Raw genomic sequence first — 14,499 nt, 5'->3', positions numbered from 1 at the left:
ACACGACAGCTGCCAATCCTCCAGGGTGCACACTCCACGCCACAAACATCGGTGGTCTCCAAGACCACTGTAGTGGCAGCAAAAAGAAACGAGCGGCAAACTGTAGTGTTACCCAAACCAACTGGTTTTATTTCAAGTAAAGGAACAGATAAATAGAATCCTAAAAAACAAGAACAGTAAATATTTACACTGCAGACAGAACAAACATGGAAGACGTACAAAAGGACAGAACAAAACAGAAAATGCAAATGTAAAAGTAGCAATACCCCCATATTGAAAAAAGGTAAAATAGGGAGCAGTAATGATGACCCCCCCCATCAAGACAAACAATGGGGGTCAGAGAATATTAAGTGCCAAAAGGCCGTGTCTAAAACAGCCGCATTAAAAACAATCAGAACACCCCAGCTTGACGGCCAAAGCCCCTTGGAGCACACCGGGGAACGCACCTGACCATCAACAAGTTAAAACACTTCACTGGGGGGATTTGAAAAGATCCAAACTGAAGAAACAAAAAAAAAAAAAAAAAAAAAAAAAGTCCTAAAAATGATCACTAAATCTCTAAAACGGGGGGCAGAGGCACAGGGTGAAGGTCAGCTCAGGAAATTCTGCTCAGCAAAGCCCCCCGACCAGCTTGAAATTCATGCCGTAGGAAGTCTTCTGTTTAAACTTCGGGTTTGTGGCAAACCCAACCGCAACAAACTGAACAAATTCAATAAAAACCAACAATCGGGCAGGGGTGCAGGACAACTACTCCTCCTCCTCATCAGAGGAATCAAAGTTATACTTGACAACCTTCTTCTCTCGGCGCTCACGGGCTCGAGGCGCCACAGGCTCACAGTCGATGTCAACGTTAAAGCTTTCATCATCCTGCTTGAACTTCTACAGAGAGACAGACAGACAGACAAACATTGTTACTTAAAATATCAAAAAAATAAATAAAAATGAAACACCAGACGTCTGCAGAAAGAAGGCGGCAAAGGAAGAGACGATGAAGAGACTTAAGGACCAAAGCAGCCACGTCACACACATCAGCATGTTCAGGAGACAACAAACCTTGGAAGTGAGCCTGGATGCAAGGTCTTCTTCCTCATCTTCAGATGAAGAGGTCTTCCTTTTACGGACCAGCTTGGGCTTGGCTGCGGTGGTCTTCTTCGAGACCACCTTGGCTTTCTTGTCCATGCTGGCCTTCTCACCCTCCGAGTCATTTGAACTGGAGGCTGCAGTTGCCGCTGTCTTCTCTGCAGTTTTTGAAGTCCCCTTCATCTTTGTCAGGGCGGTTGATATCAAGGGCTGCTTGTCATCTTTGGAGAGAAAGTAAAAATCAGCAATGCGCCCCCACATGATGACAAAGCTCTGAAACATTTTGAAGACCACAGCAAACAAGCATTGTAACGACACTGGTGTAGTCACTGGTGTCATGTTAAGTACTTGAATTCTGAAAATTTCTTGAAAATTCACGCCTATTGAACTGAGAACTAAACTTTACTGAAGCGACCGAGAGTGTGTGTGTGTGTGTGAGTGACTGTGTCTGGATGTATCTGCTCCTGCTCCACATTACAATCTCTCCAGACAGGCTTGAGGATCTAATGACACTGAAAAAGTAAGTTTAGAAAATGTATGAGAACAACCTGGACGAGGACCGGCCATTCAGCCAACAAAACTCGCCAGTCCAAACCAATGAATTCCTCTAAAATAACAACATCAAGCTGAGCTCCGAAGGTCCCCAAGGTCCTCCTGTCCATCACACGACTCGGTCACTCATTTCACGTGTCTGTGGCTCTCTGTGTGAAGAAGAACTTTCTAATGTTTGTGTGAAATTTCTGTGTCCCCGTGTTCTTGAGGAACTCATTTTAAAGTCAGTGTCTCGATCCACTGCACTAACTCCCTTCATAATTTTAAATACTTCAGTCAGGTCTCCTCTTAATTTACTTTTGCTTAAACTGCAAAGGCTCAGCTCTTTCTTTTTTAATCTTTCCTCATACAGTAACTCATCCCGTGTAGCCCTGAATCAGCCTGGTTGCTCTTCTCTGGACCTTCTCCAGTGCTGCGATGTCCTTTTTGTAGCCTGGAGACCCAAACTGTACACAGAACTCCAGATGAGGCCTAACTAGTGTGTTATAAAACTTGAGCAGAACCTCCTGTGACTTGTACTGCACACGTCAAGGCGCTGTATAACCTGAGATTGTTAGCCTTCTTAATGGCTTCTGCACAGTGACGGAAAGTCGATATCTTAAGAGTCCACGACGACTCCTAAATCCTTCTCATAAGGTGGACTTAATTTTCCAACCACCCATTGTGTATTCAAACCTCACATTTTTACTTCCTGTGTGTAATTCTTTACATTTACTGACATTTCATCTGCCACAAACCTGCCCAAATCCCTGTGTGACCGTTCAATGGACTCGAGATTATCTGGTAGTCTACCCATCTTGGTGGTATCTGCACACTTTACCAGCTTACTACTTTCTTTTATATGAAGTATTATAATTGTCCAAAAGATTCAATGTTGAGATTGTGATGAATCAACGTTTTAAACGTCCGAGTCCTAAAATACTGTTTATGTAATTACAGTATGTCTATGTGTGTACAAACATGAAAACGCGAGTACACTTTCACTCAGGTCAGCCAAATTGTGCACACAAGCATTAGGTACAAAATGTAGATTTCTATCAACTTTTTGGCTATTTCCATTAACCAGAAGTGGTACTTTACCTTTTATTCATGCAACAGCAGAGTCAGATTTATTCAACTTTACTTTTATAATAATTGTTCAATATATTAACTTGATTGATTTGTTGTTGATGGTTCTTTAATGTACATAGTATAAAAATAATCATTGTCCTGCTGTTTACTCCTCAAAAATGTGTCCCTATATCTGAGTATACAAGAAAGTCAGTTGCCCACTCCGAATTTTATTTATACTTTTATCCAAATCATTTAAATTTAAATATTAATATTATCCCTGGACTGCTCCCTACTGGACACCACGGATCATCACCCAGTTTCCCTTGTCCGAGCCCATGTTGTAACCACCCACACCCAACACTAACCGATATTTGGTATTTTATAACTCGATCTACTGGCCACATGGCCTGTGACGCCCGCCCAGGAATCAGAGCAGCTTATCAGCAATTAATGTCAATGACACATCTGCGGTCATTAAGGGCGCAGCGACTCTCCGCAAATTACAGCAGCTTTTGACTAACTCACTCGGTGGGACCGATGTGGGGAAACGAGAGGAGCAACAATTGGTGCCAGCATGTCCCGGGGTGGGGGCAGAATGCAAAATTAGGCTGACATGCCTCAGGTCTGTCTGCTGGCTTGGCAGTGGTGTGGTGTGGTGGGCTGCCCATACTCAGTCAACGTGGTCTTCCCTTTCAAATGTGGACGCAGGGCCCTCAGAACATCTGCTCGTTTGAGGGTCAACAGCAAGCATTGTGGTTCATGCACAAACTACCCTCTAGAGGTAGTCTGGCCACATTTCAGCTTGCTGACATCCACCTTAAAACTTTTGGCCAAATGCAGTGTCAGGAAAATCCAACAGATCAACTTTGAAAAGCAAGCTTGGATACGTCAATGCACAGTTAAAATTATAAAAATTAATATTTATGAAATGCGAGCTGTTAATTTGCGCTGTTAGCAGGAGTGTAAAGTTTCAGGCCATTTTCTGAGGTTTACCTGCGACCTTCTTCTTGGGTGCTGGCTTTTTGCCAAGAGTCTTCTTGCTCGCTGTTTTCTGAGCAGGTGGCACTTCTGGTACTTTTTCTTCTTCTACTTTTTCGTTTTTTTCTTGCACTACAAAAATGAAAACAGACATGTTGAATTACGACGAGAACTTTGAAAGTAAAATACGAACATTCCAGAAATTTGGTACCCACACATAACATGAATTTTAAATTAAGCCAGCCACCATCACACTGGCAAAGGTCACTTGTGCCATCTGGCAGACTAAAAGGGTCATCCAGACAGCAGCAGCAGCAGCAGCATAGGGCCGCTAATTGTCGGGTTCAGTTTTGGGACCTTCTACCACCAATCATTCTTTATCAAATTGCAAATTCAGAAGCAGGTTTAGCTGCCAAAACAACTTACCGATTTCCTCCACAATTTCGGCCAATGGAGAAGATTCCTTAACAACTGGCTGCTTCTTCCTAAAGGCAGAAAACAAGTTGTGACAAAAACCCCCTCAATGAGGTCCCCAATAGGAAAAGGGCTCCTTATTTTGTACTAAATATCACAGGCAGTCACTGAAAGGATTTAAATCTTAACCTGACTCCATGATATAACAGAGTGATAACGGCCAAATACGCTGGGACAGCACAGAGCTACTCACTTGGGCTTTGGTTTAAGCACTCGTGGAGGGGAGTCTGGAGAGTTGACAACAGGAACAAAGTCATCGTCGTCATCATCATCTTTGTTGTTACTCTCTTTCTCTTTGTTGAAGGATTCAAACTCCTCATCGCTGGAGTCGATGGTCAACTTCGCTTTTGCAGCTGTAAGTGAAGAAACGCATCTTATGATGCACAGACTCGAAGGCCGAAGCTGGAAAGCGCCGATGCCAAAAATCAACAAAAGGAGGGCATTTCTAGAAGCATATACAATTCACATCTAGGCAAGAGGGTCCAAGAGCACAAAAGCTTCCAATCACCTGCTTAGTCTTTCAGCTCCACAGACCAGCATTGGAAGTGATCAGTTGTTAGTGTCAATGCACAAATTGAGAAGCATGACGTTACTGTGGATATGATGAGCAAGAGGACGATGACACTGCACTTGTATAGTGCTTTACATCGAGAAAGGTAGTCACCAAAGTGCAGCATCCAGCACAACGATGTGACAGCAGCCATTTTGAATCAGTACGCTCACCACACATCAGCTGATAGGTGGTGATGGGGTGAGGGAGTCAGAGATGGGGATATTAGGAGGACCGAATGACCAGACCATGATGGACAATTTAGTAAAGACTAGGGTGTGCCCTGATGTCCTGGCGAAAGAAACCCAGGGGTCTTTAATGACCACAGAGAGTTAGGACCTCAATTTGACATCTCATCTGAAAGACGGCGCCACTTTTACACCAGTGCCCCCCCTCTTTTGCAGTAAATTCTTGTTGCATCCGAAACATGCACAAGAATGAGGCTTTGCATTCCGACGGTCTCCCCATGCAGGTTACAGATATGGTGCCAGCATTAGTGAACCCCAACCGGAAAAGCATTTTTGACTGTTTAGAAATTAAACCTGTGTGAGTATACAGGTAGAAGTCTGTTAACTAAATTTTCATTACAACAAAGTATTTTTATGGTCCCGACAGGCTCCCCATATGACACGGGTCTATAGAAATCTCGTTACTACGAAGTACATTAAGCAGCAGATACTTTGCTCACAAAGTTCCCAAAAGACCTTGAAATGCCTGAGTGAATCACCCACAGAGCAGTTAGTTCTGTGGTCGCAGTTCAGTTGTGCACAACGATCCCCAAACAGAAACATTGTCTTTTTTCTATTCTTCAAACTTTTCTTGTACTGTTTTTTTTTTTTTATTGCCTTTTTTGTTTCCTGCAGTTTTCAGCGATACCTTTAGCTTAATGCTCGTCAACATCTGAAAAACATCCATTGAAATTTCAAGTCATTGTCACCCTCCTACAGAAACGTCAGACACAAAAAAAAAAGGAAAAAAAAACCCACACACAACACTTTACATTTTTGCAGCACCCGATTGCCAGTGAATTTGGAATTGCCATCGACGCGGTCAACTTTCTTGAAAGACCGAGCAAAAAAAAGAAGAAAAATCTCAGGTTGCAAACTTATGTGAGTTGCTGCATTTGAAGACGTCGAAAAAGCCGTTTTTATGTGGTTCAGTGATGCTTGTCCAAGAAGCATTCCTATTAATGCGGAACTCATTCAAGACCTTACCCAACTAGACAGCACACCCAAGAGCATCCCGAAGTCCAATCTCTGCATCTATGGAAGACTGCTTATTTGTTGCCGGGGCAACAACATGCTCAAAGCTATGCTGCATCTCTCTTATAGCGCAATCCTGATCTTTTAAGACTTGCTTTTGTGTCGTTTCACTGCAGCGCTATGAGCCTGCGTTTGCCCTGCCACAGCAATGGACAAACAATTTCCACAGACGCAGCTGCTGCGCTTCAGGACGCACTTCAGCGTGTCGTTCCTGTTGGGTGGGGAGTGGAAGTCTCAGAAGAGTTCAGAAACTTCACAATATAAAGAAAAAGATAATTTGGCTCTTGATTGATAACTGTGCTGCCCACAACATGCTTCTACATTTAGATAATGTTCGCGTTGAATTTCTCCCACCCAATTGCACAGCAGTGCTTCAGCCATTGGATTTGGGCATCATTTGCAGCCTGAAAGTGTATTGTCGCAAGGAAATGCTGAGAAAAATTTGCCAGCATAACTTGTACGCAGGAGGAGCTTAAAATTTAACGTGAAAGAAGCTATTGAAATGATTGCAAACACTTTGGTGCAAGTTAAAGAAAGCACTCTAGTAACAAATACAGAATCTCATTACAACAAATTATTATTTAGGTCCCTGGGAGTTTGTTGTAATGGAATCCATCCATCCATTCATCCATACATACATAGCCCAGCTGGCGAGAACTTCTGAGACTCAAGTAGATTCTTAGCTGCTTGAATTGCAAACCTAACACTAACTTCTTCTGGACTCCATTGCTGTTCCTTTACTTGATTCTGAATCGTGTTCTTGTCTCATGATTTTTATGCAATCAGGACCACTACATTTGTGTGCAATATAAAACATTTCTTAACCTCTAGAAACTGGCAGGTTGGTTTTCAGGCCAGCTGCAGGGCGGTACATAGCCGAAACGCCAATATAATGGACCGTCTATCATCATAACTCTGCTGGCCTGAATAATGACCTACACACAACTGTAACGCTACACTACTCTCTAAATCTTCAAGTCTGCTGCTGTGGAGACATTTTCAACAAGCCACTACTTTCTTTCATAGCTATGGATGATGGTATCATCTTTCACCCCATACCCGTAAGTTAACATGAGATAGAACCTTCTTAGTTACAGTGTGCGTTAATAATGAGTCCGACTGCTAGCATGGACCGAAAGACCCACTTGCGGCTTGTAAGTAGGACGGGTATAACAATTTTCTGACTGTTTAGAAAGGTTTGTTTCTTTAAGTTTTCCGATGCAGTTGAAACAAGATATAAGCTTTAAACAGAACTTTCTTAACCAATGACTTTTCTTTGCAATACCAATTTGTTCTCTATTTTTGTGTGATGGGTTTTACTTTGAAATTTTACTGCAGCTCTTTAAAAATAAAGATATTTTGTCTATGGAATCATTTCTGTGTGTCAAGCTACTGCCAGAATCCCACGAAGCAAACTAAGGCTGCAGAAATTCTGGGTAAGCGCAGCCACACCACCAATGTCTAGCTATGCTGCAGGATTTATTTAAGTTGCAGGTCAGCTTTGTTTTTCCTTGTAAATTTCAAAATCAAACAACGGATTTATTTCAGTTGTACTTTAGCATGAGAGGAACTCAAAACAGCAGATGTGTAGTGTGTGGGTGGAGAAGTACAAGCAGACAAAGGGGGGCTTCAGCCCCTCTGCTCCACAGAAGGTTTCCTTCCTCCCTTGAGACATCTGCATTACGGTGTGACAGACGTACCGTCCCAATCAAACTCCTCGCCGGTCACTGTCCCCAGTGTTGACTGTACCAGGCCTGAGGGAGTTAGGGTCCTTGACACCAGAAGCAAGAGCCCCGCAGAGAAGGGATGTCTTCTGATCAATCACCACGCAATGAAAAACCATGTGAATTGTTCTTGTGCATTGCTTCTGGCTATTTTGAAGCATATTGCTGAAAAGTGCATCTTTGGCATTAGGTCCTTATGAAGCATATTTTGCTCTCGTTAAAACAAACATGGGGTCTTTTTAGATCTAGCCAAGTTATCACTGAAGGGTCCGATTTATTTTTGGAAAGTTTCAGCTGGCGTCAGGAGAGCCTCCATGTGCCCTCTAGTGTTGAAGGATAAGACCTGCAACAGGACCCCCCGAACCCCCCCCTCCCGTCCACTAGTAAATTTACTGCTTTCAATTTTAAATAAATTCCAAGATACTGAACCCTTCAATACATACAAGCGACTCTGAAAGGTAAACTTCAGTCATGCTAAGTAATTCCAAACATTTTCCTTTCACAGACTCTGCCCAAGAATCGCATCCTATGACTGCATCTGGGCACTGAAAGGAAGAAAAAAAAAAAAAAAGACAAAACTGTGCCAGGGGGCATCTGCAATGGTAGGCTCTTACCTGCAGCTCTCTTCTGTACAACCTCTCGAGGAGCCACCTCTGTATCACTCAAGTCCGATTCACCTTCAGAGTCAGACCACGGATTTTTCTTCTTCTTTAATGGTTTAAATGGCAGCTTGGTTTGTTTTTTTGTTTTCTGGCCTTTGAAACAAACAGAAAAGGGTCCGAGTTCATTTAAACAAGAGTGTGTCCCATTTTACGAGTACCCGAAATCAGTTCATGTCCTGTTCAAGTGACTGCACAGCGTCTCCTACATACTTTTATTCATACCTGGTTCTTTTGGTTCTCTCTTGATTTTCTTGGCCACTTTGGAGGTGAGGCTGTCTCCATCTTGAGATGGGATGCTGCAGTCGTTCTCATCATTTCCACCTTCGTCAAACTGTATCCCCATGACAACTCCATCTTCGGTCTGCAGAGAGTTTGGACAACGGCACATTAGAAATTTCATCCATTTCACTGTAAAATGTGACCAACATATTTCATTTCTCTTGTTTTAACACACATTCACCAGCAGGATTACACTTTATGTATAAAAGTATTCAACATGAAGACAAAACCAGCCATGCACAAACTCCCACTGCGTCGTAACAGGCCAATTCAAAGTCACCAATCAAACTAACCAGCACATCTTTGAAATCTGGGAGGAGAGGAGACTGGCATATTTCAAGGCACGCAAGTGGGCACAGCATTTAAATTCTGTACAGGAAGTGGTCACCCCAGGACTCTGGGAGAAAAATCCATACATGCTCTGTAATTAATTACCAAGTAAAGGAGTGTAGCAACAGAACTCATTTGGTGTCAAGAAATTTAAATTATCACTGGACGTATTGTTTGCATTTCATGTAAAGGACATGCCTGGGGAATCATTTTATTATTGTATAGTATGAAACGTTTGCTTTTGATGTTTGCCGTTTAATCAAGTCAAGTCGGGGAGCAGGCACTGTTACAGTGCATTGCTACACCCACTACACTTCAAAACAACTCGGGACCCACGGTCCAGTTCGACCCTTCGGAAATGACCCTCTATCTGCCGCAGCCAGGTGTTACGTGGGCGACCCCTTGGCCTGGTCCAGCCACTTGGGTCCCCAACAATGAGGATTTGATGAGCCGGATCACCCTTGAGGAAATGCGCCACATGGCTATAGTGCTGTAACTGACACTCCCTCACAATGCAGGTCATGTGCCTCATTCGGGACTCCTTGAACAACACAAAGTCAAACCAACGGTACCCAAGGATTTTCCGGAGAGATGCAGTACCAAAGGAGTCCAGTCTTAGTCTCAGGTCACTGAATAGCGTCCATGTCCTGCAACCATAAAGCAAGACAGGAAGCACCAGGACTCTAAAGACTTGAGCCTTTGTCCTTTTGCATAGATATCGGCAGCGCCACACACCCCTTTCCAGCGACCTCATGACCACCCCATGCTCTCCCAATCCGTCTACAGACTTCACAAGAAGAGTCACCAGAGACATGAAAGTCACTGCTGAGGTAAGCAAACCTCTCAACAAGGTCAACACTCTCTCTGCAGACAAACACACTGCTAATGGCCGTGCCCAAGAGGTCATTAAAGGCCTGGCTCTTAGTTTTAATCAGGACACTCAGACTCCTCACTCGGTCTCTCAAGCACCCCGATCAGAGCCTCCATTGACTCCACGAAGATCCAGTACCAGTGTACAGGCCAGCCATGATATCCAGCAACCTCGACGGGATCCCACGAACCCACAGGATGTCCGACAGAGCAGCTCGATCAACCGAGTCGAACGCTTTGCAAACATCGACAAAGGCTGCAAAGAAACTCAGCTGATATTCATGTTTGCGCTCCATTAGAACCCTTGGTGCCAGGATGTGGTCGATGGTAGACTTCTTATGCGTAAAACCCGATTGTTTCAGTCGCAGGTAGGTGAGCAAGTGATCAGGGATCCTATTGAGGACGACCCTAGCAAGGACCTTACCCGGCACAGAGAGCAGTGCTATCCCCCTGTAGTTGCTGCAATCCAGGAGATCACCCTTCCCTTTCCAGATAGGGAAGACAAGTCCCGTTTTCCAGTCTGTTGGGATGATGCCATTCTCCCAAATGGAAGCAAATATTGCTTGCAATGCTAGGAGGACAGCCTTACCACCAGCCTGTAGAAGTTCACCCCGGATACCACAGATCCCTGCGGCCAAACCCCACTAGCTGTTTCACCACCTGTGCAATCTCAGCGACACTGGGTGGTTCACAGCTAATTGGAGGATCAGCCTCAAGAATTTTGGACCCAGAGATATCCAACGTCCTAGCCGGAGGATCAGCTTTGAACAACTGCTCAAAGTAGCCAGCCCAGCGGGTCACAACTGCAGTGTCAAACGTAAGGACCGTTCCATCAGCTGCCCTGACTGCGACTCTCTGAGGAACTTATGTCTTTCCAAAAATAAATAAAATAGAAAACCACACCCAAGCAGTGGTTGACTACTGTGCCATGAGAAAAATAAAAGCTTGCCACAAAATACTATTTCACTGCCTGGAGGTAATAAAGTTATTATACAATAAACAGGAGCATCTCAGCAGTACCAGAACATGAACACACTCACCTTGATCTTCTTTCTGGCCTTCTTGGTAGCGTCAACTTTCATGGCAGTAGTGATTCGTGGCACCACCCTACGCCCCTGGGGGGAAGGCATGACCTCCTGATGGGCCAACTTCACCACCTTGGACTTGCCCACTTTGCCCTTAACAACTTTGACGCCAACAGCGGCGTCCTCCCGTTCCTGAGCCTCAACCCGCTGAGGAAGAAAAGGTAGAGTGGATGACAAGTCTTTAAACCAACACAAAAAAAATTTTCCTGGCGTTTTTTTGGCTTCACATGCGGAAATGACAAAGCCTGGCCTTGGACAACTTACGTCTAATTCCTCAAGAAACGCTGCCAGATCTTCTCTCCACAAATCCGATGCACTTTTTCTTTTCAAGGTGTTCAACTCTTGCTCCTGTAAATGAGAGGAGAGGAAACCGATTAGTGGATCGGGGCCTGTGATGCATGTGTGATGGAGGAGGCTCCTCCAATGCAGGGGTTGATATTTCAAGAATCAAGTAAGCCAACAGGCCTAAAACAGCAGTAATGGGACATGTTTGCTGATCTTAGGATTCTCGGTTGTCAGATCAGAAGTTTAAGTAGTAAAGCATTCAAAGAGATGTACCATATATACTCTAGTATAAGTCAGGTCTTGAAACCCGAAAAAAAATCGATCATAAAATCAGACCCTGACTTATACACTCCGTTCAAAAATATGACACTGAGCTTCTTGCCTCCTCCAATCTCATATCAGTTTCTTAGACATTGAATTCTGTTGCAGCAGTGCATTTACCAATTTCTATCACCACTTCAACAACGTTTAATTTAAAGCCAGCTTTATATTTTCTTCTGGTCGAACGCTCCATCATAGATAAGGGATGCTCTTATGATAAAAGTGTATGATGGTGTGAGAAACAAATAACACAAAACAGTGCAAACATCGCTTTGGAATAGTTTGTGTATCACCGTGTTGTCACATAGGCACAAAGCATACAAAAAAAAAGGCTGTGTGCTCTCCTCTCTCAGGCGGGCGTTAGCATATCATCTTTTGGACCAATAGCTTGAGTTTTCCAAATTTGGCTTATACGACTGACATTATAAAGTATCAGAAATTATACGGTAAAATCAAGTCCCGATTCCTCCGTGGGAGAACTTAAAGGCGAATATATACGGTACTTGAAAGAAGGTCGGAAAGTGTCGATATACAACAAAGTTGTGTGAATTTTGCCAGATGTCACAAGGCATTTCTTCAAACAGTGGTGGGCAGGTGTGCCACATTCTGCACTCTGACCCTCCATGTCCAGTTTTACACAAGTACCCCTAACTGAAGTAAGGGAAGGAAGCCACAAACCTTGACATCCCGCTGTTTGCATAGCTCTTCTTTCTTCTCTTTGGTTAGGTACCACATGGGCATGCTGAGCAGGTAATTGTAGTCTGGACCAGATGTGACCGTCTCTGCATTCTCTTCAGCTTCTGGTTCCTCTTCCGCCTAAAACAGGTAGATTCATTTATTTATGATGGAGTTCATTTGTTCTAGTTAAACAATCATCTAAATAGAATTAAATTTCTTTGCTATAAACAACTGATCTTGATACAAATCAATCTCCTCTCACCTTAGTAAGAGACAAAATATGGACATACATAAAAAGGTCAAAACGGCCTGTCCAGGTCTTTCAGTGTCCATTTTATATTCAGTCTTTATACAGGAAAGCCACGAGAAGCTTCCAGGACCTGTTAATGAAATTTGAATCTGCAGGGGGTTTGTTTACTGCAAACAACCTTGCAACTGATGAGCCCCTTCTACTTCGGGGACTTCCAAGATTTGTAGTTTATGAAGTACACTTGGAATAAAAATGTCCTGCTGAGCTCAAGTAGCTGCTTGGGGGTAGATAGGTTTTAAAAATAAAGGATTACAACCTGCCAACAGTTGTAAATGTTTTTGCCAGCCTACCTACATTGTTGAGCTTTATCTTGATAACACACACACACAGTTTTCAGAGTTTCTAATACACTTTGGCACTTGGTTCCTCACTGACCACATTTGCAGAAAGCATGCAGTACAGCAAACTGGGCCTTGCTAGGCAAATTTAAAATCCTACCATCCACTTCCAACCTACATGACATGGGATTTTATTCAGCTTCACATTTATCAGATACACGTGGAATTCACAGGGTCCTTGAGTAGACTGGGCTAAGTGGAGAACACGGAACTTCTATATGAAGAGTCGGCGGAGGACCTTTAAGGTGTGCAACACGCGGTCAGGAATGTTAAGTTACTGTCATGGCGGCCAGTGTACTGCTGGGCAAGTAACACCAGCACAGAGGATGCCAAACCAGGCAGGGCAGGGTAATGGCACTCCAGGACTGGTCCTGGACCCATTATAGTCAGTGGCAGAAGAGACAGGATGGTACAATCAGATGCCATCACATGAAATGTTACGTCCTGGAGTGCATGCAGTTGCCGACTCAGTCGGCCATTATTGGCGTAGACGTGCAGCCATCAGACTATATGGTTATAGTAGACACACGGGGACAAGGCCTTATATTATATGGTATTCAAAACACTGTGTGCACATTTCTGGCTCTTACACCTTATGTAAATTTATACTTCATTTTTCAACTATACTACTGCTTTTGTTCAGTTTATCTGAAGTGTTTTCTATCCTTCTGTATTCAGCTGGAGGAATTTAGGCATATGATGCACTTTAAGAGGGACCATCCACAATAATCCAAACAAACTCTTCTCTCATAGTTCCTCAAAGGACTTTGTGGTTGACTAACATCTATCCATCCATCCTCTTATACAGGGTCGGGTCGCGGGGGCAGCAGCGTAAGCAGAGAGGCCCAGACTTCCCTCTCCCCAGCCACTTCTTCCAGGAGAAGCCCAAGGCGTTCCCAGGCCAGCCGGGAGACAGTCCCTCCAGCATGTCCTGGGTCTTCCCCGGGGCCTCCTCCCAGTTGGATGTGCCCGGAACACCGCACCAGGGAGGCATCCTGATCAGATGCCCTAGCCACCTCATCTGACTCCTCTCGATGCGGAGGAGCAGTGGCTCTACTCTGAGCCCCTCCTGGATGACTGACCTTCTCACCTTATCTTTAAGGGAAAGCCCAGACACCCTGCGGAGGAAACTCATTTCAGCCGCTTGTATTCGCGATCTCGTTCTTTCGGTCACTACCCATAGCTCATGACCATAGGTGAGGGTAGGAGCGTAGATCGACTGGTAAATTGAGAGCTTTGCCTTACGGCTCAGCTCCTTTTTCACCACGACAGACAGATGCAGAGCCCGCATCACTGTGGACACCGCACTGATCCATCTGTCGATCTCATGGTCCATTCTTCCCTCACTCATGAGCAAGACCCCGAGATACTTGAACTCCTCCACTTGGGGCAGGATCTCTCCCCCAACCCTGAGAGGGCACTCCACCCTTTTCCGGCTGAAGACCATGGTCTCGGATTTGGAGGTGCTGATTCCCATCCCAGTCGCTTCACACTTGGCTGCGAACCAATCCAGAGAGAGCTGAAGATCACAGCCTGATGAAGCAAACAGGACAACATCATCTGCAAAAAGCAGTGACCCAATCCTGAGTCCACCAAACCAGACCCCTTCAACACTCTGGCTGCGCCTAGAAATTCTGTCCATAAAAGTTATGAACAGAATCGGTGACA

The 14,499-nt window shown here is 44.3% G+C and overlaps 1 protein-coding gene across 2 annotated transcripts in view; it reads right to left on the bottom strand.

The window, feature by feature from the left end:
* Positions 1-108: 108 nt before the first annotated feature.
* top2a (DNA topoisomerase II alpha) overlaps positions 109-14,499 on the bottom strand; it is a 50,013-nt gene continuing 35,622 nt past the window's right edge. For both annotated transcript variants that reach the window (XM_039739470.1, XM_039739471.1), the window contains 10 exons: positions 12,184-12,321; positions 11,164-11,247; positions 10,855-11,046; positions 8,558-8,696; positions 8,288-8,428; positions 4,331-4,490; positions 4,090-4,148; positions 3,679-3,795; positions 1,054-1,301; positions 109-879 (listed from right to left, as the gene is read on the bottom strand). In XM_039739470.1, coding sequence (XP_039595404.1) covers positions 748-879; positions 1,054-1,301; positions 3,679-3,795; positions 4,090-4,148; positions 4,331-4,490; positions 8,288-8,428; positions 8,558-8,696; positions 10,855-11,046; positions 11,164-11,247; positions 12,184-12,321 — 1,410 coding nt within the window. In that variant the 3' untranslated portion in view covers positions 109-747. The remainder of the gene's footprint in view (positions 880-1,053; positions 1,302-3,678; positions 3,796-4,089; positions 4,149-4,330; positions 4,491-8,287; positions 8,429-8,557; positions 8,697-10,854; positions 11,047-11,163; positions 11,248-12,183; positions 12,322-14,499) is intronic.

Source organism: Polypterus senegalus, chromosome 17 (assembly GCF_016835505.1).
Source record: "Polypterus senegalus isolate Bchr_013 chromosome 17, ASM1683550v1, whole genome shotgun sequence".
NCBI lineage: Eukaryota > Metazoa > Chordata > Cladistia > Polypteriformes > Polypteridae > Polypterus > Polypterus senegalus.
Note: the sequence above shows the minus strand (reverse complement) of the source record. Positions and strands in the feature narration are given on the sequence as shown.